The following is a 24,358-nucleotide window of genomic DNA, read 5'->3' on the forward strand; positions in this document are numbered from 1 at the left end:
TCCTCTCAGGGGCGGATCCAGAAGCTTACCAATCAGGGCGCGGCACGCCGGCGCCGACCCCGCCTCATCCCTTACATCCGCCACTCAGAAGCTCCCGCGGCCCCGCCCCCATGGCTCCCTCCGGCTTGGGGGTAGACGTTGTGTTGGACCCGGAAGTGGCTTTGGGTCACGAGGCTTCGCGGAGGAGGTGAGTGAGTCATGCGCGCGCGCGGAGGGGAGAGCTGGAGGGGGAGGGGAGGAAAGGGGGGCGGGGATGATGCAATGTTTGGCAACCGGTGTCTTCGCGCGCACGCGCAGGGGACTACAAGGGTGGTGGGAGGTGCAGGGTAGGGGGGTGGTGTAGGGGAGAAGAGAGGGCGGGGCGCCAGGGCCCGGCTCCCAACGGCCCCAACGGCTATCAACCGTGGCTGCCCCCAGGCTGCCTGAGAAGCCTCACTGCAGCTTGTCTCCCTCAAGAGCTTTGATTCCGCCCACCTGGCATTAGCCCCCGTTTCACCTTCTCCATAAGAGACTCCCATTTTGCTTGGTCCCCTCCCAGTTAATGGACACAAGGCCTTTTAAACCAACCGCTTTTGAAAGTTTGCATCCAGCCTACAGGACTGCCTAACGTCTTCTTAAAAAGGTCTTCTCTTTTAGCCCCCAACTCCCCCAGAAGAGGCCGAGGAACTTGAATACTTTTGCTTGTCATTTTCAGCTCCTTTCAGAACAGCACCCTTAACTTTTATCTTTGTAAAGTTTCTGATGGGCCCCCAGCATGCCAGGATTCGTGTCCTTTGACCAGTCGAGCCGATTCTCACTGTTTTCCCCACTTATCATTCCCCCACGGTGCCCTGGCGCTCTTCGCGAAAGCTCAAGACCCGCCCTTTTCACTGTACCAGATGCCCAAGTCCTGTGACTCCCTGCTGTGAGGAGCCTTGCACTAGCCTCCTGCCGCGGAGGTGCCTTGGGCTGCGTTAGAGCCTTTCGCCTAGGACATTGCATGCACTTGAGCGCACAACTGCTTTCGACTGGGTTGTCAGCAGCCCAGATTCTAGCCTCAGCTGCTCCTCACTTGCCCAGGGATCCCAGGCCAGTCACCTAAGTGTGTGCCTCAACCGTTCTTATTTGTAAATAAAAGATAATGAGTTGTGGAGGTAAAATGAGAGAACTATGAACTTGGAGGCAGCCTGAACAAAAGTGAAAAGCACCATTTAAAATGCGAAGTATTTTTCTTGTGCCATTAGGTAGAGAAAAGATGCCATGTGGCGGCCGGTTACATATACTGTCATACTCTCGTGGGGGCAGCCAGGGTTCAGTAGAATCTGTCACAAGGTCGGTTGTAGCTGGAAGACAGGTATCGGTGGTGGTGTGACAGTGACAGGTCCTTGGCCAGGCCTGCGCTGCGTTGCTCCAGACCTCCATTTCCCCTTCTGTAAATGGGAGTGGGGGGTGGTTTAGACCAGATGGTCTCTCCTGGCCCGAAGACATGACCAGGTTGTCAGTGACAGGCAAAGGTCATGTGACTTGACAGGCTGAGGTCGTGTTGTGACATGTTGACCTGGGGAGGCGGGTCAAGTCCCAGCATACTACCCGGGAAGCCTTTGGGGCGGGGCAGGGCAAGTCGCGACTTTCATCTTTTGGGGCTGGCCCCTCCCGGACCTGGCATTCCTGGCTCCCCCAACAGATTGTGGCTTTAGAAGGGGCCCCTCCCGGGGAGGGCTGGGATTGGCCACCAGTGGCTTGGGAAGAGGCTCAGATCCTTCCGCGGAGGGCGGGGGGGCCGCGTGGGGTGTTTGTTCTCTTGGGGATTAATGGGGGGTTGTGGGGGAGGGGTAGGCGCGCTCCCGCATGCGCACTGCGGCCCCTCCTGTTGGCTCGTCGTTGTCCGCTGGGCGGGGGCCCGGCCCCGCCCCTCTCCCGTCCGGGCAGCGGCGGCGGCGGCGGCGGCTGCGGCGGTGGCGGCGGCAGCGACGGCGGCGGCGGCACCAGCCTGCGCAGTGCCTTCTGGGAACGGAATCCCCAGGGCTGCCCCTGGCCCCCATGGCGCATGCGCGGGAGGCCGCTCGGTGATCCGCGGCGGCGGCGGCGGCGCTTCCTGCTAGGACCGGCCGGGGCCGTACCGGAGGCTCGGGCTCCACCGACCCTCCTCCCACTCCCTCCCACTCACCCTCTGGGCCGCGACTGCGCAGGGCGGGGCCGGCCGAACCATGGGCCGCGGTGAGTGCAGGGCCCGGCCCCCCCATCCCGCCCCTCCCCCTCCCCTCCCCTTCAGTCCCTACCCTCTGCCCCCTCCGCGTCCTCTCGGCCCCTTTCCTTGGCCTCATCCCCACTTCCCTACCCTCACCTGCCCCCGCCGTTTCTCCCTCTCACTGCTTGACTTTTTGCCTTCTTCACCTCCCTCCCCTCAGTGCTTCGCCCACCCTCCGCCCGCCCTCTCCCCAAGTTCCTTCCTACTTCGTGCGCCTTCCCCTCCTCCCCAAGCTGAAGGAAGCAGGCTGGGTGACAGGGCGCCTTGTTATGAGAGGGAAAGTTTAGAAGCCGCCAGTGTGGGGTGGGAGCGATGGTGAGTTTGGAGAGGATACTTGCAAGGGTTTTTTTTGGGGGGGGGGCGTCCCCACATATCAGAAGAGAATCCTTCTTAGAGCCAATTTGAAGCCAGTGGGGTAGGAGGTGCTGAAGCCCCTTGCCTTAGGCTTGGGGGGAAATCAGGAGCTTTTCAGTATCTTGGGAGAAGACAGAGCTATGGATCCAACCTTTCTTTAGAAGACCCAAATGAACTAGATCAGTGATTGTCTAATGAAACAGGCATGGAGGGGATCTGTTGGTACCACCCCAGCGGGCAGTTGGGCAATTGCCTGATGACCTGTGGGGCAATCTGCACTTTTTATGTGATCTTCCTGGGGAGTAGGGAACAGCAGGGGGCCAGACTCTCTGGGAAACTTCCTAGTGACCTGGCATGGGAATTTGCCCATATTCCAGGATGAAGTCTTCTGTCTCTGATGGGACAAAGGGGGCTTGCCCTTTATGTCTAGGAATTGGGTTCTGATTTCTTGGTCCCTGGTAGTGGAGGCTTTGATCCTCTGGTTCCTCAGTCCTGTACACGGAAAGGATGGTTGTGGACTCAGCCAACAGAACCCTGAGATATGTGTGGGCACCTACCTCATGTGGTTAAGGATCTTTCCCTTGAGAGTATCCTGAGCTTTGGTGCTCTTCTGAGTTGGGCAGATTTCCGACAGTCCTTTCTCTCTCCTGTGTTGCAGGTGTGGGCTAAGCCGGAGGCCCCGGCTTTAGACTGGACCCCACAATGTTTGCAGAGATGTTCAGGTAGCCATGGTGGGATGGCAGAGAGTTCTTCTTCATTTTCTCTCTCAGCTCTCTGAGGGTTTCTCCATACTCCTGAGTTCTCGGGTCTCCCCAGAATCTTTGCCTTCCTGGAGTACTCCCTCAGGTACCCAGCACAGTTTAATCCTCCTAATGCCCACATGGATGTCTGTTATCAGGCACGTGGGAGCTGATTACACACAATGAATGGGGGCAATGAGAGCAGTGGAGCAGACAGAGCTGGGGGCCCTGTGGCCACATCTGTCCCCATCGGCTGGCAGCGCTGTGTTCGAGAGGGTGCTGTGCTCTATATCAGGTATGGCTCCTCAGAGTTCCCATAGTTCTGTCCTCAGGCTGTTCGGTGCCTGAGTTTTCTTTCCCACCCCTCCTCTCAAAGCTCGCATCTCTGGTACCTACCCTATTGCTCTCTGTTCTTCTTTCCTCAGCCTTTTTGCTGTCTGTATCTGGCCCTTTAAATCTGTTTCTTTCTCTTTCCACATCCCTTATCCTCTGTCCTTCCCAGGAAGGTCTTTGATTCAAGAACTGTCCTTTTAGGCACGTTTCCTGATATGGTGTCAACTAACTTTATATCTCTGACCCTGTCGTCTGCCAGCCCAAGTGGCACAGAGCTGTCTTCCTTGGAGCAAACCCGGAGCTACCTCCTCAGCGATGGGACCTGCAAGTGCGGTCTGGAGTGTCCACTCAATGTCCCCAAGGTCAGAGTGGTGAGGGGTGCCAGAGAATACAGGGATAAGCCAAGTGACCTACTGCAAATGACTGATCATGGTAGCTCTTCTCACAGATCTCACCCTCTCAGAGTCCCTGTCCGTGACTCCTGCCTTACAGGTTTTCAACTTTGACCCTTTGGCCCCGGTGACCCCGGGTGGGGCTGGGGTGGGGCCCGCATCAGAGGAGGACATGACCAAGCTGTGCAACCACCGGCGGAAAGCCGTTGCCATGGCAACTCTGTACCGAAGCATGGAGACCACCTGCTCACACTCTTCTCCTGGTGAGTTTTCTCCACTTTCCCGACAACTGAGGAAAACTTAAGGGCCTGGAGGAGGGATGGTGGGAGGAGCTCTATGAGGGGGAGCAAGGAGAAGGGTGGCGCGGGGAGCTGCTTGTTGAGAGGAAGGTACAGGGAGGTTGGGGATCTATGGGAGATGGGATGGAGAAGATGAAAGAAAGTTGTTGGAAGGGGAGCCACAGGCTGACCCTTCATTTCTCATTCATTGCAGGAGAGGGAGCGAGCCCCCACATGTTCCACACTGTGTCCCCAGGGCCCCCCGCTGCCCGCCCTCCCTGTCGAGTCCCTCCTACAACTCCACTTAATGGGGGTCCTGGCTCCCTTCCCCCAGAACCACCCTCCGTTCCACAGGCCTTCCCTCCTCTAGCAGGCCCTGGGGGGCTCTTCCCACCACCAAGGCTTCCTGACCCAGTCCCTTCTGGAGGCAGCAGCAGCCCCTGTTTCCTTCCAAGGGGCAATGCCCCCTCTCCAGCCCCACCGCCTCCACCTGCTATCAGCCTCAATGCTCCCTCCTACAACTGGGGAGCTGCCCTCCGATCCAGCCTGGTGCCCCCTGACCTGGGCTCATCTCCAGCCCCCCATGCCTCCTCCTCACCACCTTCAGACCCTTCTCTTTTCCACTGTAGTGATGCCTTAACGCCCCCTCCTCTGCCCCCAAGCAATAATCTCCCTGGTCCCCCTGGCCCCCCTGGTCCTGCCACTCAGCCACCAGTGTCTTCAGCCACTATGCACCTGCCCCTGGTCTTGGGACCCCTGGGAGGGGCCCCCACGGTGGAGGGGCCCGGGGCACCCCCATTCCTTGCTAGCAGCCTACTCTCTGCAGCAGCCAAGGCACAGCATCCCCCGCTCCCCCCTCCCAGCACTTTACAGGGCCGAAGGCCCCGTGCCCAGACACCCTCAGCTTCCCACTCCTCATCACCCCGTCCCTCTCACCGTCGTCCCCGCAGACCCCCAACGGTATTGCGATTGCTAGAAGGGGGAGGCCCTCAAGCCCCTAGACGGAGCCGTCCTCGGGCCCCTGCTCCTGCCCCTCAACCCTTTCCTCTCCCTGAGCCATCCCAACCTATTCTCCCTTCTGTGCTGTCCCTGCTGGGACTCCCCACCCCTGGCCCTTCCCATTCTGATGGAAGCTTTAACCTTTTGGGGTCAGACGCACACCTTCCTCCTCCCCCAACCCTCTCCTCAGGGAGCCCTCCCCAGCCCAGGCACCCTATCCCACCCTCCCTGCCTGGGACCACCAGTGGCAGCCTCAGCAGTGTGCCAGGTACGTGAGTGTGGTAGAGCCTTCCTCTTCTCTGGTGGATAAAGGCAGCCAGGGTATTTAGGGGAGCTTAGAGAGGTCTTGGGTGGTATTCTGGGTCGGAGGCATGAGGGTTGGGTTCTTTGGACACTGGGAGAAAGAAACACTCCTGTCTTGAGCTGAATTTTTCTTTTCCTTTGCAGGTGCCCCTGCCCCACCAGCTGCCTCCAAAGCCCCCCTAGTCCCCAGCCCTGTGCTTCAAAGCCCATCTGAAGGGCTTGGGATGGGGGCGGGCCCAGCCTGTCCTCTGCCTCCCCTGGCTGGTGGGGAGGCTTTCCCTTTCCCTAGTCCTGAGCAGGGCCTGGCGCTGAGTGGAGCCGGCTTCCCAGGGATGCTAGGGGCCTTGCCTCTCCCTCTGAGTCTGGGGCAACCTCCACCTTCTCCATTGCTCAGCCACAGTTTATTTGGCGTGCTGGCTGGGGGAGGGGGACAACCTCCCCCTGAGCCCTTGCTACCCCCACCCGGGGGACCTGGCCCTCCCCTAGCCCCAGGCGAACCTGAAGGGCCTTCGCTTCTGGTGGCTTCCCTGCTTCCACCACCCCCCTCAGACCTTCTTCCACCCCCTTCTGCACCTCCTAGCAACCTCCTTGCCTCTTTCCTGCCCCTGTTGGCCCTGGGCCCCACAGCTGGGGATGGGGAGGGATCTGCAGAAGGAGCTGGGGGTCCAAGTGGGGAGACATTTTCAGGTTTGGGAGACCTGCCCCCCCTACTATTCCCCCCACTTTCAGCCCCCCCTACCCTCATAGCTTTAAATTCTGCGCTGCTGGCTGCCAGCCTGGATCCCCCTTCGGGGACACCCCCCCAGGTGAGGATAGGGGAGGAGTGGGTGGGACAGAACAAGAGGTAGAATCAGAGATGGGAGCTGGGAATCAAAGGCTTTCAGTTTCATGCCTGAGCTCTTCCTCAGGGCCTTTGGGGAGGGCTTAGTTCTTGGCTGGGGGTAGGATGGCTGCAAGAACTGGGTCTGTATTTAATAAGCGTGGCCTACTTCACGTGAGACTTCAGTGAGATCATATACGTGAAAGTACTGTACGTTTGTTAAATACTTTACGCATATGGTGTTGTCATTCTTCTTTTTAGCCCTGTGTCCTGAGTGCCCCCCAACCTGGACCACCTACCTCCAGTGTCACCACGGCAACTACTGACCCGGGGGCCTCCTCTCTGGGCAAGGCCCCCTCCAACTCAGGGAGACCCCCCCAACTCCTTAGCCCTCTGCTGAGTGCCAGCCTGCTGGGTGAGCCTGAGGGAAAACTCTGGTGTGAAAGAGAAGAAAGGAACCAGTAAAAATTGGGAGTAGAGGCTGGATGAGTTGGGGAAGAGTTTTTGACCCTGGGGTTAAGCCTAAGAATAGGGTCTGTTCAGCCTAACTGGTTTGCCAAGGGAGACTCCTGACCTAACTCCTCAACAGGTGATCTGTCTTCGCTGACCAGCAGCCCTGGAACCCTCCCCAGCCTGTTGCAGCCTCCTGGCCCTCTTCTCTCTGGTCAGTTGGGGCTGCAGCTCCTCCCTGGGGGGGGAGCTCCTCCACCCCTCTCAGAGGCTTCTAGTCCCCTAGCCTGCCTGCTACAGAGTCTCCAGGTGAGCCTGTGGGCACGTATGTATCAGGGACAGAATTTTTTCCCAAACTGGATGTATGACTTTCTGAGTTACAGTAGCAAAGTAACCATATCTGGGACTAAGATTTTATTTTTTCGCCTGCAGATTCCTCCAGAGCAGCCAGAAGCCCCTTGTCTGCCCCCTCAGAGCCCCACCTCAGCCCTGGAACCGGAGCCTGCCCGGCCTCCCCTCAGTGCCTTAGCCCCACCCCACGGTTCTCCCGACCCCCCAGTCCCTGAGCTGCTCGCTGGGAGGGGGTCAGGGAAACGGGGCCGGAGGGGAGGAGGGGGACTTAGGGGCATTAATGGTGAGGCCAGGCCAGGCCGGGGCCGAAAGCCTGGTAGCCGGCGGGAGCCTGGCCGACTGGCCCTCAAGTGGGGGGCACGTGGTGGCTTCAATGGACAAATGGAACGGTCCCCAAGAAGGACCCATCACTGGCAGCATAATGGGGAGCTGGCTGAAGGGGGTGTTGAACCCAAGGATCCATCCCCTCCTGGACCCCATTCTGAGGACCTTAAGGTGAGTGCAGGGTGATGGAGGTCTGGGCTGAAGGGCTCTGAGGAAAGGCTGGGAACTTGGTTCCTTGTCCTAACTTTTCCTACACATACAGTCCGTGTTTTCCCAGGTGCCCCCAGGGGTAGTCAGAAAGTCTCGTCGTGGCCGGAGGAGAAAATACAAGTGAGTGCTGGGCCTGCCACAGTCCTGGCCTTCTCCCACTTCTTGATGGGTTTATAGAAATGTCTAGAGTGGCTTGGCTTTCAATAAGGCTCATGTTTAAATATGAACAGGATATTATGCCTTTATTATCCAAAAGTAGAAAGCCTCCCACCCAAACTGAGCTTCACCTGGTGCTTGGGGAGGTATTCCTGATCACCTGTGCCCTTATTGCAGCCCTGCTCGGAACAGCAATAGCTCCCGCCAGGACATTACCTTGGACCCCAGCCCCACAACCCGCGTAAGTGTGTGTCAGGGTTGCGGGGTGGGGGGGATGGGGGGAGGTTGTAAGGGACGAGGCAAGAGAACAGGATTAGAGGGCATGGGGAGAAAATAAAAGACTTCCCAATACCTAGCTGTTTGATCACTTCTTTCAACTTCCCCTCTTGTATAGGCGGCTGTCCCTCTGCCTCCCCGGGCCCGCCCTGGCCGTCCTGCCAAAAACAAGAGGAGGAAACTGGCCCCTTAGCAGCCATACCTGGAGCTGGATCTGACCCTGACTGGGGAGAGCTGAGTGCTGAGCCTTGGGAGCCCCTGCCAGCCACCTGCACCTGTGGACAGTGGGTGGGGGCACTACTCCCCACTCAGAGCACAAATGCAACCCCTTCCCCTACAATCCCATCCTGAGCCATTGCAGGGGGTAGGGAAGCTCACCCCCTCCCCCCCAAAGCCATGTCACTGAAAAGGCCTGGGGGGGTGGTATATGGCCCTCTCCCCACCAGGCTAAGGGGAACACCCCCTTCCCCAGGTCTTTTATTTGTTTAAGTTATTTTTGCACAAATGACTCTTTTATATTTAATTCGACTTCATTGCCTCCCTTCTTGAAGCCAGCAGGCTCAGTTTACAAACCTGTGAGCTACTGTTGGCTGCTGCCCTCCTTCCCAGTGAAAGGTACAAAGCAATAAGCATCATGCATTCCCCCCTCACCCCTCCAACACCCCTCTGCCTCTGGCTCAGGTTGCTCAAAGCACAGATCCCCTCTTACCCCTGTCCCCAGGTTTGAAACACATAGCCTCATTTCAAGGTGTAGCCAGCTTCCCTCTACTTTCCTCTGGGATATAAAAGGGGGTAAGGGGGCACAGAGAGCCCTCTGGGCCTCTCCTCCCACACACACTACACTGCCCCTTCTCCCCCCATCGAAACGCTCAGAGACGTTGTGATGATGCGACTGAGGATTATGCACCGTGGTCCAACCGGAGCGGCCAGCACGACCCGCTGTCCAGGGGCTGCCTCCTGCCTTTTCTTTTGTAAAGACAAGACCCTTGGGAGTTTTAATTCTGTTTTGTACTTGCCCTGTGGGGCCTCCACTGCTTTTCTATGGGAGACACTCTTAATTTAACAGATGAGAATATTTTGAAACTCTGGCTCTGACTCTGTACTCATTTTTTCCTTAACTTAAGAACACGTTACAATTTAAATCCTCTACTAGCGGAGAGTGGCTTAAACTGCCTGTTACACTGTGAAGGTCTGTCTCAGTGCCGCCTCTTCCCCAGGAAACACAGCAGGGGTCACGCAGAGTACAACGGCATTTAATGGTCAGAAACAGTTGTACAGTATTGCAACCAGCCACAGGAGCTGTGCTGGAGGACCGGGCCCAATCCTTCCCCACCCCAGGCAAAGCAGTACTGGACAGGAGCTGGCACGTGGCTGGGCCCGTGTCCCCGAGGCCTGAGGGGAGACCACAGTGTCATGTCCCTCCCCCGCCACTACCAGTCTGTATTCATCAGAGGAGGGGTGTAAACCCCACATGCAAGAAGAACCCCTTGCCCCCAGTGTCAAATGGGATGGGGATGTGAGAGTTATAATGAAGGAGAAACCCTATATAAGCTGTTAACAGAGTTCAAAGGGGTAGGGATTACCCCTGTTCTGCATCTCTTAAAGGTGCTCACTTTCCCAGTTTCTTCATCCGTTCATCAATGTTGGCAAAATTCCCCTCAACCGTGGACAGGTTTTCACGCATGGTTGTCTGCACCTAGAAAATAACAGAGACGTTTTACTCTTTGTCAGGTCCAGGTGCTCACCTGGATGAGGACCTGGAGAAGTTCTCTTAGAGAAGACAAAAGAGACATGGAAGCCTAGCTGACGGGCCCTGGAGCAGGGAGGTTACAGCAGCAGTTTTTAAATACCCCTGGAGTCCGACGGACCCAGCTTAGGATCTGCCACGCAGGCAGGACTCAAGCAGTACCATTCTTTGATCTGTTTCACGTGATGAGGGACATGTAAGATTTTGTTGAAGTGAGGGTTTTTATGGACTCAAAACTTAAGGAAACTGCCGTGTACAGGAAGGACATACTGTACTTGATATATTTTTTCATTTATCTTGACGGTCCTATCGTGTTGGGCTTCTCAGCTTTAATTCTGCCCTCAGCACTGAAAACAGTGCCTTCCAAGAGAAACTGAGGACTACGTGCTGGGCACTGGTAAGAATGAAGAACGTGAGGCTCTGCCCAGTGTCAGAGAAGAGGTGGCAGAACTAGGCTGGAGCCTGGCTGTTGACTTCAAAGTCCATGTTCCTCCCGATGTACCGTGCTCTGCATACAGGAGCATTTGGATGAGGACGGGGTAGGTGTTACAGGAAAAACTGAAGTTCACTGGACTCCTAACAATTCACCCGTTGGTGTTTCACCTAATCCGCACAACCCTGAGGTAGGTATAGTTTTCCCGATGGTGAGATGGAAGATCCCAGGTGAAGCAGTTGTCAAAGGTCCCATGACCACTGAAACACAGTAGACAGAGCAAACTCCTGCCACAATAACGTGCTACGATATGGGCCAAGGCAGAACCCACTAGTCTGTGCTAGCGAAGGGAGGCTGCAGACTAATAGAGGGGCACACACCTGGGTCAAGAGGGTGGTGTTGTCCTTGAGGGAACTAGCAATCATCTGCTGTGTGGTGTCCAAGTGTGTTAGGAGCTGACCAAACTGCATGGCTGCAAGACAAGGTAAGAAAGAGATGGGTGAGGTTAGAATCCAAGACAAGAGGGAAGGAAACAAAGACTGCCCACTTTCCACTTCTTAGTTCCCTTGGCCGCCGGCCTCCCACCTTGTTCATGCAGCTGCTTGATGGTGACAAGTCTCTGCACCAGCTCTGGAAGGGTGGAGGCGATGGGGCTCCAGCGCTGTATGGTTTCATACAGCTGATGCACCTGGGGGTGGGGGGACATGACAGGACCCAGAGGGGGTGGCTGAGCGAAGTACACACGGGTCATTTCAGTAGGGTGGGACAGGACTGAAACACTGCCCTGACTTTCTCAGCTGATCAGAGCTTATGAAGACAGCACCTGGGATTCAATGCTCCCACGCTCTGGCAGGACCACCAGAAGGACTCCGAGAACACGAGGGAACAGGAAAGGGTATAAAAATGAGGGAAAGGGCTCTTCCTGACCTTGCTTTGTGTATCTGCATCCTCTACAGAAGCTTTATGCTTGGCAATCTCATTCACCTTTCCCAGGACACTCTGAAAACACAGACTTAAGGTTGACAGGGCACCCAGGGCTTCCAAAGTCCCAAGATACCTGTAATCCAGTTTGCCCTCCACTTAGTACCTGTAGCCGAGCCTCCACTTGGTCCAAAACTGCAAGGTCCAGGGCGTTCACCTTTGCTTGCAACAGCTCTACAGTCTCCTGGGGGTGGGGGTTGGGACAAACTTCACGAGAAAGGATCAGACTAGAAGAGCCCACCCCCTATTCCACTGAAGGGAATTAAGTATAGAGCTACACACCCAAACACAGTTCTCCAAGCAAACCCGATCCCAGTATCACCTCTGTAATCCTAACACCGGTTCCTTTTACACTCACCATAAGAGAGGCTCCCTGTAGACCTGCTGAAAGGGGATTCTAGTTGGGAAAAGGAGGAAAGAAATCAGTGGTTCTTGTATCTCCACATGATTATTACCTTCTCCCATCCTTTCTGGTTCTAGCTGGCAACCCACTGGCTGGTCCGATAACTGAAGCCCTTCCCACTCTTTCCAGGGTTCTGTGGAATGCTGTGGACATTAGGAAGAAGGGTGCGGGATCCAAGGGTCAGACTAAGTAGAGGAGAGCACCTGACCTGAGCATCCTGGTCACAGCGGACGGTCGCTTCCAGCTCTGTCAGGCGCTTCTCAAGTTCTGCAACCTAGAGAGGAGAAAGGAGGTGCGATTCGCCACCCGCCTCCCTGCTGCTGCAGCGGGCGCTAAGATCCTGCTCTTCTCTACTTGTCCACTTGCCATTCCCCTCTCTCCTCCTCTCCACTCTGCCCAGGGACTCCTTTCTCTGGAACACATCCCTAGTCACAATCTTAAAATCTTAACTGAAAGTAGATGGGTGAGGGAAACCTGGAACAAGACATCAAGAGGAATCAGAAGCATTCCCAGCACCCTCTCCTCAGATCCGATCCCTTGGAGGGAGGCAGGAAAGTCTTTAGGGCCACCTCACCCTGGCCCCCCAACCACCTTACGCCCATACTTACTTTGGCAGCTTGAGAGAATTTGTCCTGTTCGGGCCGAGAATGTAGTTCGTAAGTGACAAGGCTACTATCTGCAGGGGTCCCACTGGTGGTCTTTCCCCCTGAACCAGCTCCTTTGCTGTTTTTTGTTGCTTCCAGCTGCAGCAGTAGGCGCCTGGGCCAGGAGACCAAGTAATAAGATCAAGTCTTGAAGCATGTGGGCCAGCCCCGTCACTGTCATTTCTGCCTCATGTTCAGCATTAAGGAAAAACTGGGTTACCTCTCCCCTTAGTATCCTGGCCAGCACCTGGCTGAGTCCCCCTGTGCCCCAATCAGCAATGATTTCCCAACCACGTAGGGCACCCACTTAGCCAGAGCTCCATCGGGGTCAGTGAGGTTGATCGCCGCATCTGGTCCCAGCAGCTTCTCTAGGTGGGAAGCAACGAGCTGCTGCTTCAGGGCTGCTAGCTGTTTAGCTAGTACCACGGGGGTCAGCTTCTCTTCAGTGGCCGCCTCCTTCACCGTTGTCTGGTGTGAAGTAGACAATGAGGGGTGGCAAGTGTGAATCAAGACCAAAAAAAGGAGGATCAAGACCCTTAAAAATAGCTGTGGCTAGGGGCGCCTGGGTGGCTCAGTCGGTTAAGCGTCCGATTGTTGATTTTGGCTCAGGTGGTGATCTCACAGTTTCATGAGTTTGAGCCCCACATCAGGCTCTGTGCTGACCTTGGGAGCATGCTTGGGATTCTCCCTCTCTCTCTGTCCCTCCCCTATTCATTCTCTCTCCCTCTCTCTCTCTCAAAATAAACAAACTTAAAAAAAACAGCAATGGCTGGAAGTCACTGGATGGTTCTTACCCATCTATGGCATTGAATGTAGATTTATGTATATTCCTAAATCTAGGAACCTCAGCTCCCTTAGCCAAGAGCTTAGGGAATGTTTCTCCTCCTGCTGTGAGGTCCTCCTCTGCAACATAAGTCAGAGCAGAGAGGGGAGAAGAGAGTTTAGTTACCTTGATTTTCTCAACTTCAGTTGTCAGCTCTTGGACCTCATGCAGTAGTCGCTGGTACTTTTGCTGTGGGGTCTCCTTCACTCCCAGGCCCTCTCCAAGCTAGAGAGCAAGCACAGACAGGGAAGTTACACCTCTTAATACAGGGAGCTTCAAGAATTTATCCAAGGGGCGCCTGGGTGGCTCAGTCGGTTGAGCGTCTGACTTCGGCTCAGGTCATGATCTCGCGGCCCGTGGGTTCAAGCCCCGCATTGGGCTCTGTGCTGGCAGCTCAGAGCCTGGAGCCTGCTTCAGATTCTGTGTCTCCCTCTCTCTCTGACCCTCCCCAGCTCATGCTGTCTCTCTCTGTCTCTCAAAAATAAATAAACATTAAAATTAAAAAAAAAAAAAAAAAGAGAGAGAGAAAAGAATTTATCCAAACCCTGGGCCCAAGTTATAAGGGTATCCTATCCACCTCAGAATTCACAACAGCCTAGTACAGAAAAACTGGAGGTAGCTAGAGGCCTGGAGACTCTCCAGAGCAAACAGCAGGGGGACTAAGCATCCCGACTGTATCCTGCTGGGTTCCTCAGGACCCCTAATGAGAGAAAAACTCAGAAGCCTGACTGTATCCTTTGGTTTCTCTCCTAAACAGGATCACTGTACCATCCCCACCAACACACACACAACAAACCATCTCATATTCTCCAGATTCATATCCTGTTCTCTTGGTTTTTCCAATACGATCTGAGAAATCTGCCAAGAAAAGAAGATAGAATTGAGGGCCTGATCTAGGCCCAAGGCAGTCATGGGCTCAAGTGACTTGACTGTCAGGGCTACCATGAGAGATCTCCATGAACGACCCTTTCCCCAAAGCAAAAGTCACCACCGCCTGAGGATAGGCCTCCCCCCAACCAATTTCCAGCCTGGTCTCACCAAGTCCCTTTGTCCCCACTCTCTTGTCTTTGAACTTGTCATAGGCAGCATTGGGATTGACAATGATGTGCTCCACACTTGTGCTCGTCAGCTCCTCCTGCAGGAATAGGTAGTTTAGGCCAAGGACAGATTCATTCTCCCCCCAGACTTCCCTGACCCCACAAAATCCCCAAACCACTAGAGGAGACTGGGCCCTACTTTCCCAAAGGAAGAGAAGGGCAATTCCACTCCAAGCTGCTGAGCTAGGCTCAGCCTAGGAAACGGAAGCCTCCCGGTAAATTTAGTCTCAGTTGTATAAATATTAACACCCTGATTCAAGTGGGAACAGAGGTAGCATAACCTCCCCACCCACTCTGTACATAAGCCTCCCATCCCCCGACCCCATCCAACTGGGCCCTCCCGCTTATCTGGCACACACCATGCACTCAGGGCAAGAAACCAACCTGACCTCTTTTAACCTCCCCCTCCCGAAAGTAAATTTCCTTGCTGCTGAGGAAGGCCATTTCAAGCTAACCTTCCATCCTCCTGGGGGTTGGGGAGAGGAAGGATGGCAGACAAGCAAGCTGCTAACTCCCAGGGTGAATATGCTGCTGAAGGGAAGATACCAACTCTTAGACACAAGAGGAAGGTTGGCTGAGGGCCTGACCAGCAGCCCTGTTTCCAGGCTGCCATGAGGGTGGGGAGTTCAGGGCACACAGAAAACAGGCAAGAGAGTAATGTATTCTCTAAGGGACATCTTAGAAGCGATAAGCGTATGTGCCATCTGCTTGCCACGAGGACCTGTGGGTAAGGGCCACGCCTAGGTCCTGACATGGAGGTGGCCCAGCATCTTTTCGAAGAGAAGCTGCAGCACCTAACTGTTCTCCCTGAGTCCTTGGCCGTGTCTCAAGCACTAGCTCTTCCATAAATAGGGCGCGTGGTGAAGAGAAGGATAAAGACAATTTACCCTAGGGACCGAAGCAGAGAGGTTCCCTCCTTACTAGTTATCGATTGGCTGTTCAGATTCCAGTAACTACACCAAGCCGGGGCACTCCAAACTACCCAACCCCGTCACTTGTCAGCAGTCCGACAGCTCTCTCTACATTACTGAAGGAGCAGGGAGGAGACCAGAAGTTCTTTTGTGCTGAGGATGCCATCTCCATCTTCTACAGGAGGCAAAGTGAGTCTTTCCTTTCACTACAACAATGGTTCTCACCCCTGCCTGCACAGTTGCATCACTTAGAAAATGTAAAAACAAATCAAAAGACAATTAAAATTAAAAAAAAAGAGGCTTGGGCTCGCCTCTGTAGATTCTGATTTAATTGTTCTGGGGTAGGGTTGGGCTAGCAGGCCAGTTGAAAAGCTACCCAGATGATTCTAATGTGCAGCCGGGACTGGACAGAGTCTCTGCCTGTGTGTGGGTATTGGGGGTGGGGGTGGAGGATGATGATGGAGAGACATCATGAAGAGCAGCAGCATCTCCGGTCTGCTATTGGAGAAGGAATCAGTGTGAGTGGCAGCTTTAAAAATAAGGGAAAGGATGGAGTAAGGAGAAAACATCAACTTTGATCTTTACCTCTTCTTCAGGGAAGTGCTGAGCAGAGGGGCAAGAGCTAAAGATTAAGGGAAAACAAAAGGGCTCGATGTCCCATAATGCAAGGGTAAAGAGACAACTGGGCTCCAAATTATCAGCTCTTTAACCTTCTCTGAAATGTTTGGCTAGAACACCCACAGGCCAAATAACTGAGTAGTCTCTGGCCTCTCTTGTCCGAGAAGGACTCCTGATCAGGAGTGGGAACCACCTTCTCTTAAGTTCATAATCAAGAGTATGCCACTCCTCCCTGTGAGTGCTCCGGTCAAGGCCAATGAAGTAGAAATCCATTAAAAAAAAAAAAAAAAAAAATCCTCCTAAAAAGAGAAATGGGAAACACAGACTATAGACCAAGGAATGAAATTAATCATAGATACCATTTGTTAAGCCCTTATTTTGGGCCAGGCACTATGTTGATGAGAACCTACTTTCTTACATGCTTCCTAAATAGGGAAGGAGACGAGCAGAAAAGGATCAACACACAGACCGTGAGTCTCAGAGGTCCTGGACGGTGACAAGAATGAACAGTGCTTTCATGTCACTATTCCCACTTAGGACCATGTCCTGGATCAGGAGAGGAGCTGCCCGACGCGGGCATCATCTCAGAGCCTCTCCAAGGATGTGGCCCCAGAGACTCAGGTGGCCGACACTGTTCAGTCCTCCAGTGGCACCCACTCCGCCAGTGTCTCAGAGATCTGGGGGCATGGGCTAGGGGCAGTATCATTACAGTGATTTGGAAGATGGGAAAAGGCTGTCAGCTGGGGAGGGGCTGGATAGAGGGATTAAAGATTCAGCAGAGACAAAAGGACAGAGGAACAACTGCCCATCACAGCACACCCCATTAAAAAGCAGATGAAAGGTCAGGCTTCTTACCAGCTCCTTGTGGTTTCCCCAGAGGTGAGAAAATCAAAAGAGTTAAAAGGAAAGGGAGTGGGGAAATGGGGGTGAGGGAGGGAAAAAAAAGACAAAATTGTTATTAGCAAATTGTCACATGCACTATATGATAGCTTCAAACACACTGCACCATAGGGCCCAGGGGAGCCTAGCAAAATTTGGGGGCCAAGAAGTTTCAGCTGGAGTCACCACATACCCCAAGAGAAAGAAGAGCCTGGGACCCTTTCCTCTCTGGTGGGGAGACTGTCATGAAGCTTTGCCATTGGCAGCAATTTAAGATCATCTGGGAACTAGTGAGATGTTGCAAGCTAGTGGCATGGAACAGGAAAGTGGGGGGAGACAAGGCTGAGGTGGACAAGGCAGAATGCGAAGCAGAGGCTATGGAGATTCTGAGGACATGTAGCTGATTGAGGGCTCACAATTCTCAAGGTGGGAGCTCATGGTTCAAGTCTCGCTGTCTCTTGGTTTCTCTAGTCTTGAAGAATTAGACATTTGGATGGCAGAATCGGTGACAATGAGGGTGCCCATGTGGATGGTCTGATATGACTTTAGGTTAGGCAGAACAAAATATGTCAGGAGATGGTGAGTTTCAGGAAATATGAAGTCCCTAATTGCAGCTCCGTTCTCATTCTCTGCTGTCAGAGTAGAGACAGGGCAAGTCCTGGTCCCTTGGATAGTCCAGTGTGTTTGTATCCATCTTGATTAGTTGGTAACTCGCCCTGCAGCACTGAAGGAACCAGAGCAACTGGGCCATGATGTGCTAGCACAAAAAGTGTAGAGGACACCAAGATTCACGGGCTACCAGCACATGTGCAGAAAATGTTTCTTCAACCCTCTGTTCTCAAGGTTCACAGAAGTTAGCGGGTGGACAAGAGGGAAAGGTGAGAATATTTTAAAGAGGCCTTCTTTGAGTCCAGCCACATAGATAAAGTTCTCGCTTCTAAGCAAGATTGGTGAAGAAGTGCCAGGAGGGGAAATCTAGCTGTATGCCCTGCCTCTCCAGGAGCTCTACTGATGGGCACACAGAATGGTGGAGGATTGAAGATGGCTGTGTATATGAAAATGCATGCTGGGACAAAGACAAGTGCTTCCTGCCCCAGAGATTTCAGCTAGGTACACCTGAGCCTCAACCTCTCCGTCCTGTCTGATGCCAGGGTCCAGCTAATCCAAGACTCCTGTTTCAGCTCAGGGTCGAGGCGGATACAGGCCCTGTGGTCTACACTGGGATGTCTCTGCGCAGAGTGAGTAGAAGCACTCACAGGTGCACGCATGCAAACATACGAGGGGAGGCACACACACACACAACCTTTCTCTTACTTGCCCCACCAAGCTAAAACCAGCTTGGGAGAAACTCAAAGAAGGAGAGAACATTGAGCCATAAGCTCAAGTTCAAATCATGAAGAACAAGCAGAATGGGGGAGGACAGAAAATCAAAGAAAAGGAAAAGTGGTATATTAGTTTGTAAACAGTATATACCATCTCCAGGGCTGTCCCACGGGTGCATTGTGGGATGATAAGTTTTTTCTCATCATCATTCTTATAACCTAGAGTAGTGACAGTCACCATGGAAACAGTACACCCAGCCACCTCGATTGGAAAATTCGAAGTGCCCTGAACTCAGGTACCAGCTTACCTGGTACATGACTTCCAGTCCCTCTCACTAATGGACCCCCTGACTCCCCAGGACTGTTTGGCTTAATGGCTGTGCCTCAGAGGGCAAGACCTGAGGTTCTAGATCAGACAGGGAAAGAGGCCACTGCTGCTCTCTGAGCTCTATGCCAACACTGCAGCCAGGAGAACTTCAGAACCACGATGACAAGGAAGTTGGAGAGTGCTGTAGAATAAAACTGTCCAGGATGGATCAACACAATGCTGACCATTCATCCATGGTCAGGAGGGGTACAGAAATAGAGACTCATGAAAGCACAAATAACCCAAGTTATTACTTTAAAATTGCATGTAACACTCCTTTTCCATCCCATTTACCTTTGTCTAAAGGCTTAGCACAGGAACATTAAAACGAGTTTTTCCAAGGGGTAATCTACATACAGCTAGGAAGTGAGGACTGTGATTGTCCTCCTTGTTCTTCACCCTTGTCCAGAATGGCTAACAGTCCTTTTCTCCTAACTTCATTTCACTCTGAGGAGAAAAAAGCCAACCCCCTTCTAACTCCAGCCTCTAAATGCCTCATATCCAAAAGCATTCCTAGCCTCCATGTTTCTATTCCATCCTCCACTGGACAGTTTTATTTTGCAGACCCCATAAGGGAAAGAGACAATGATTCATGGACCATAGTTGTACTTCTAAACCTGGATTAATGATTTTTAAACACAAGGCCAGCAGGCCCCTTAGTGACTCCGCTAGGGACTCAATAGAATGTAAAACGATTAGCTACACCAATAGCACAGTGACAGCGCATTGCATGCAAGATGGCAGATGAAAAAAAAAACATGCAGAGAAGAAGCATCGAATGGTCTTACTTGTGCAAACTAGTGTCCAGGCAAGGTGGTGAGGAGGGAGGATGGGGGAAGCATTAGGAAAAACTCAGGTAAGTTCAAGAGTGCCAACAGTCAATGAACACAATCAAGCAAACTCTAGGATATCTCAAACCATAAGGAAGACAACGTACTGTTTCTCATCTCGGGCCGGGGAAGGGTTCCGCAGTATCTGCCCTTTGAAGAACAGCCTCTGCCAGGGCCCCATCGAACTATGGCTAGGCCACCTCTCCCCTTTCACATGGCGTTAGAGATGGATAAGGCATAAAGGGAGAAACTATACCCTGTTTCTAGGGAGGTTTTCTAAGTTTACTTTCCTTGCTCCAGCAGTTCAAAAGCCATGAGCAGAATGCCTTACCGACCCAAAGCAGGCTGTGGGCCCAGCAGGGAGGGAATTCCAGTTGGGAATTAACTTTCCTGATAAGACATTTTTAAAAAAGTCTCCAAACAGCCCCGCACCCAAATCGACCTAGGAGTGTCTGAGATACAGAGATGAGATTCTCCCAGATTGAAGAGGAAAGGGCTAGCCTGTGCATCTGCCTGGCCCATTCATTTTAGAATATTTTACTTCCTGGTAAAATTGTTTTAAAGGGATAACAGGAAAATCAGGATCATCTTTAGCAAAACTTAAACCTTTTACACTACTTTCCTCCCTCATCCTCCCCACTATGAGAACGTTTAGGTTAAACCTACGTTTAGGTTAAACTAGCAATTACAATCTTTAAGGGATGTTAGAGGACATTATCTCCTCCAGCACCTCACTTTTTTTTTTCCACAGTGGGAAAATCAGAGGAAGGAGGTTAAAAGATAGTGAGGGTCAACACTTTGGTTATTTCTTTAAATAAAAATCTGGAGATCCCCCAAAAGGTTCCATAAGGATTTGGTCATATTGGTTGTCTTCAGGGAAGGGAACGGAGTGGTGGCAGGCAGGGCTAGGAAGACCCTTTAGCTCTATATGCCTATATTGTCTATTTTAAAAACTGATAAAATTAAAGTTGAAAATAATCTGGAGACTAAGGCAGAACATTCCGTTGCTGGGAGTTAGGAAGGTGACTGAAAACCTCGTGGTTCAGCCACAATACTGGTGATGTGCACTGTCATCTGTGCTAGGTCTTGGGAAGGCAGGTGAAAAAGCTATAGGCTGCTAGTGACAATCCAGACCTCACCAACACGAGGTTTCTGGACTAAGTACAACTCACATCTCTTCAAGTTGCACATTTACATCAATATTAAGAGCAGGAACAGAACCATTACTCAGCTGACTTCCCGAAGGCTGTCCTCCTAAGGCCCACAGGGACACCCAGAGGCCAGAGAAATTAGCTGACATCAGTAAACATCTCAGCTCCCTGCCCCCACCTGGGCTTCTGAAGCAGCTAAAGGTCTCCCCACCTCACCCACTCCTGCCTAGTGATGAAGAGTCATTTAGTTGAGCCTTAGGTGACGCAGGCAACTCGACTCTTCCTGCATGTACCATCCAGCTCCCATCACTCCTATTCTGTCATCCTAGGCAGTATGCTGCAGGACGTGAACACTTTGGGTATCCGCTCCCTATCAGCCACCTCACTTACTACTGAAATAAGCTGTTCAACGGGGAGAAACAGTCAATCACGGCTGCACATTCAGGGGCGTCCACACCTGTCATCTTATTAAGAAATATTCCAGTACTTTCAAAAGGAAAACTACAATGTATGTTTTGGTTTGGAAAGGGGATTGCTGTGATACTGCCAGTCTGTATGCTAGTCAGTGACAAATGGACAAACTTCCATTGATCACCTCACCATGAAGGCTTGATACTTTATAGGCAGAGGCCTAGGCCAAAGTTGAACCGTCTCTGAAACAGGGCAGAGGACTGAAGTCCTCAGCTTATACACTCCTGCTCTGTGAGGTCAAAGGCAGCTTCCTAATAAGATACATCTGGAGTGACAGGTGCACACCCAGGTCTTTCAGCAATGACAACATCTGCATTATCTCCAGATACTCAAGCTTGGGGGACAGACTAACATGCCAGAAAGTACAGAAGCCACAAGGAACACACCACTGAGAGGAGACAGGGAAGGTGTTCCCACAAAGTAGGAACCACTTCCACACAGGGGAAACCAAGTAAGGAATAAGAGAGTACGCCAAGCCATACATTATAAGCCAGCAGCCAGCATTCTCCAGGATTAACCAGCCCCACAGACATAGCCACAGGACTTACAGACACACATACTGAGCCTGCTTTATCATCCATGTGACCTCAGCCCAGTTCTCTTTGGAATAGAACCTAAAACACATCTTGTAAGACATGCTTTACTAGTAGACCTTTGTTCTCCTTGGCCCTTAACATACAAGTTTTTACTGTGTTGGTTTCCATTCACTTAATTTTGTTTACTACATGTTTCCTATATGTATCCTAACTCCCTCACTAGTCTGGGGGATCCTTGAGGGTAGGGACATTTATTCCTCTGCATTGCACAAAAACCGACACAGAATGAACACATTCAATAAACAATGCTAAGTGGTTCCCCTCATGGTTAAAATGTGTCCACAGCTAATTCCTTCCTCAGAGTTCATCTTAGATCTGAAAGTGCTAAGACACTCTCCTTTGCTGATATGAAATATTTATGTTCTTTCTCAATTTTTTTTTTTTCTCTGACCATATTCCTTATCTTTCTACAATCTCCACATCATTTTCTCACTCCTTGCTCAAAGGATACTGGGTATTCATGTAAAAGTGTATTCCTCTATACTTCAAAATCTAGCTCTTGGTAGGATACACTAATGGACATGTATTGAGTGAAATATTTTATGAAATCAAAGGCCTAGTTCCTAACCTCAAGTAGTCAGTAAGTGCTCAGACTCCATGATTCATTACCATGGATTAGCATCCAGAGGTCTACCTAAATCACTAGCCCCAAACTAAACTGTTTTGAGAGATATTTCGACTTTGTTTAAAAAACCCAAGGATCAGGACTTGTTGGCTATGATTCCACTGACTTCAATCTCCTTCCTGGCATGATTTATTGCAACCTACATACCTCCCCGGCTGGGTTGGCATACCCCCTTATTGTTGTGGCTCACCAGGAAAGGGAAAGGGTCTGCCTAGGGGAGAGAGGTTAGGGTCCAGAGGAGTCCTGAAGCAGCACATGGTCTTACCGCATCAAACTCCGCTTGATCATCCTCAGGTAGGTCGCTGGTTTCATAAACATCTGGTTCGTTCCTGGCCTGCAGACAGAAGCAGTGACCACCCTACCTCATTACCCAGCATCCACCAATATCCCTAAACCACTCCATTTGAATAAGCTAACAGAGAAGGCAGGCTGTGAGGCCAAGATTCTGTCCCTTCTCTTCCACCTGCCCAGGGAACTGTATGTCAGTTCCCAGTCTTGAAGGCATTGGGATGACAGCAGGGACAACTGGGACCTCAAGGTAGGTGGCGAGTGCAAGTGATGACAAAGATGTTATCCTGAATCAGAATGGGGGCGGGCCCTTGACAATCATTATATCATAAGTAGGAGAGGGCTATCTTCAAATTAGGCCACAGCCTATACACCACTACCCTAGCACACTGGCACAAAGGTTTAGAGTGACTCAGGACCTTAGTACTCAAAAGTACTGTAACCCAACCCCCACCCTTGAGAATGTAGGCAGGGCAACACAAAAGGAGGGTACAGGCCGGCATATGTGGGGGTGGGCCACGGGGGTGGTCGGGTTTCTTGGAGGGCAGAATTTTCTATCTGGCACAAGAAGGGTTCTGCCAGGTTAACCTCTTCTTTGGCGGGTTGTAGGCCATCACCAAGTGGCCTGGTATGTCTGTTTGGAGTGGGGATGGGGGGGGGATAATGGGGAGATTTGGGGAGACACGGGTGGTGCTGACACGGCTGGAAAAACACTAGGGCACAAGCGATAAGCGCCCAGAGACGATGTCTGGGCGGAGAAACCGGCGACTGCCGGAAAAGGGGCCTGGTAAGCCATTCCGCGGCAGGGCCAAGTCGGGTCAGAAGACTCCGGAGGGTGCTGCGGCCCGTCGGGGAGCCAGGGGCTGGAGCCCTGGGGCGGAGGAGGGGCTGCAGGCGGGAGGGGTCACGGGTTAGTGTCTGTTGGGGGTCCTTAGTAGGTCGGGGGTGCGGTCCTGGGAGCCGGGGCTGGCCCTGTACTCACAATGCCGGGAAGATCGGCGTACTTAGGGTCCGCCATGGCGGCGGCGAGGCGGGTTTGGGGGACCGGGGCCTCGGCGGAGCCGGGGCCGGTGTTCGGGTAGGGGAGAGGCTGGGTCCGGGTCCCGGGCTAAGGCGGCGGCAAAGGGAGCGGCGGAGGAGGTGGAGAGCAGGAAGTCTCGCGACAGGAATCGCACAGGAGAGAGAAGGGCAAGGCAAAAGTCGCGAGAACAGCCCGCTACCACACCCCTGGAGAAGCCGGGATTGGCGAAAATGTGGCCAGGGAATGAGGTAATGGCGAGGGACGCAGCCTGGGATTATGGGACATGTAGTCTTGGCCGATAGGGGCTTGGACGGAGAACGACAATAACGCGCCTTGGGAGTTATTTCACACAACTTCTTTTCTTTCATTTTTACATCAGGTCTATGATAAATGTTTTATAATTCCTGTTTTTCAGAAGAATTCGTTTGGGCTTCCAGAAATTAAATGACTAGATAAAAATCACACATCCTGTCATGCTGTGGCACAGAAAGGGCTTCAAAAACAATAATAGCAGGTAAAATTTAGTAAAGGCTTAGTCATGTTAGGAATGAAAATAATCTTCTCAAGTTAGAGATATCAGATAAAATACAGGACGCCTAGGCAAATTTGAACTTCAGATAAATAATAGTTTTTGTAGTATAAGTATGCCCCACATCATTTTTGGGATATACTAACACACACACACACACACACACACACACACACTCACACGCACACACACTCACACACACACTAATAGTTTTTAATCTGAAATTCAAATTTAACTGGGCATCCTGTTTTGTTTTTCAAATCTGGCAATCCCATCTCAAGTTCATAAATAGGTAAGTGGTAGCTGTATGTCTGAACACACTCTGCGCTTTTTTTTAAAATGTTTTTTTTTTTTTGAGAGAAACACACACACACACACACACACACACACACACACACACACAGAATCT

The 24,358-nt window shown here is 52.2% G+C and overlaps 2 protein-coding genes across 9 annotated transcripts; one reads left to right on the plus strand and one right to left on the minus strand.

Annotated features, from left to right (window-relative positions):
- Nucleotides 1-124: 124 nt before the first annotated feature.
- MBD6 (methyl-CpG binding domain protein 6) lies at nucleotides 125-9,301 on the plus strand. Of its 6 annotated transcripts, XR_006709002.1 has the most exons (14): nucleotides 1,906-2,196; nucleotides 3,240-3,303; nucleotides 3,480-3,616; nucleotides 3,914-4,016; nucleotides 4,147-4,309; nucleotides 4,539-5,591; nucleotides 5,771-6,432; nucleotides 6,708-6,861; nucleotides 7,036-7,205; nucleotides 7,329-7,742; nucleotides 7,834-7,901; nucleotides 8,115-8,178; nucleotides 8,332-8,501; nucleotides 9,087-9,301. XR_006709002.1 is itself a non-coding variant. In XM_045464377.1 (13 exons), exons 3-13 carry the CDS (start codon nucleotides 3,504-3,506, stop codon nucleotides 8,404-8,406), a joined length of 3,039 nt encoding a protein of 1,012 aa, XP_045320333.1. In that variant the 5' UTR covers nucleotides 125-187; nucleotides 3,240-3,303; nucleotides 3,480-3,503; the 3' UTR covers nucleotides 8,407-9,301. The 6 variants fall into 6 exon arrangements, 5 of the variants coding, with proteins under 5 accessions (XP_045320333.1, XP_045320336.1, XP_045320332.1 ...); XM_045464377.1 differs by lacking the exon at nucleotides 1,906-2,196 and adding an exon at nucleotides 125-187 and having other exon boundaries at nucleotides 8,332-9,301; XM_045464380.1 differs by having other exon boundaries at nucleotides 1,897-2,196; nucleotides 7,849-7,901; nucleotides 8,332-9,301.
- Nucleotides 9,302-9,445: 144 nt separating this feature from the next.
- On the minus strand, nucleotides 9,446-23,587 carry DCTN2 (dynactin subunit 2). Of its 3 annotated transcripts, XM_045464397.1 has the most exons (16): nucleotides 23,382-23,585; nucleotides 22,377-22,445; nucleotides 19,227-19,235; nucleotides 16,726-16,731; nucleotides 14,283-14,379; nucleotides 14,041-14,102; nucleotides 13,371-13,469; nucleotides 12,729-12,889; nucleotides 12,386-12,536; nucleotides 11,986-12,051; nucleotides 11,733-11,771; nucleotides 11,481-11,558; nucleotides 11,321-11,392; nucleotides 10,979-11,081; nucleotides 10,774-10,865; nucleotides 9,446-9,909 (listed from the first exon to the last, which is right to left on the minus strand). In XM_045464397.1, exons 1-16 carry the CDS (start codon nucleotides 23,415-23,417, stop codon nucleotides 9,823-9,825), a joined length of 1,227 nt encoding a protein of 408 aa, XP_045320353.1. In that variant the 5' UTR covers nucleotides 23,418-23,585; the 3' UTR covers nucleotides 9,446-9,822. The 3 variants fall into 3 exon arrangements, with proteins under 3 accessions (XP_045320353.1, XP_045320354.1, XP_045320355.1); XM_045464398.1 differs by lacking the exon at nucleotides 19,227-19,235; XM_045464399.1 differs by lacking the exons at nucleotides 16,726-16,731; nucleotides 19,227-19,235 and having other exon boundaries at nucleotides 23,382-23,587.
- Between the last annotated feature and the right edge of the window lie 771 nt (nucleotides 23,588-24,358).

This window comes from Leopardus geoffroyi, chromosome B4, assembly GCF_018350155.1.
Source record: "Leopardus geoffroyi isolate Oge1 chromosome B4, O.geoffroyi_Oge1_pat1.0, whole genome shotgun sequence".
NCBI lineage: Eukaryota > Metazoa > Chordata > Mammalia > Carnivora > Felidae > Leopardus > Leopardus geoffroyi.

What these genes read in the sequence shown, in the direction of transcription:
- MBD6 (XM_045464377.1), top strand. Translation starts at nt 3,504, where the DNA reads ATGAATGGGGGCAATGAGAGCAGTGGAGCAGACAGAGCTGGGGGCCCT. An exon ending in GTCCACTCAATGTCCCCAAG is followed by an intron (nt 4,017 to 4,146) that starts GTCAGAGTGGTG and finishes CCTGCCTTACAG; the next exon opens with GTTTTCAACTTTGACCCTTT. An exon ending in GCTGAGTGCCAGCCTGCTGG is followed by an intron (nt 6,862 to 7,035) that starts GTGAGCCTGAGG and finishes ACTCCTCAACAG; the next exon opens with GTGATCTGTCTTCGCTGACC.
- DCTN2 (XM_045464397.1), bottom strand. Translation starts at nt 23,417, where the DNA reads ATGGCGGACCCTAAGTACGCCGATCTTCCCGGCATT. An exon ending in ACGCCGATCTTCCCGGCATT is followed by an intron (nt 22,446 to 23,381) that starts GTGAGTACAGGG and finishes TTCTGTCTGCAG; the next exon opens with GCCAGGAACGAACCAGATGT. An exon ending in CTGAAGTTGAGAAAATCAAG is followed by an intron (nt 12,890 to 13,370) that starts GTAACTAAACTC and finishes ACTTCACACCAG; the next exon opens with ACAACGGTGAAGGAGGCGGC.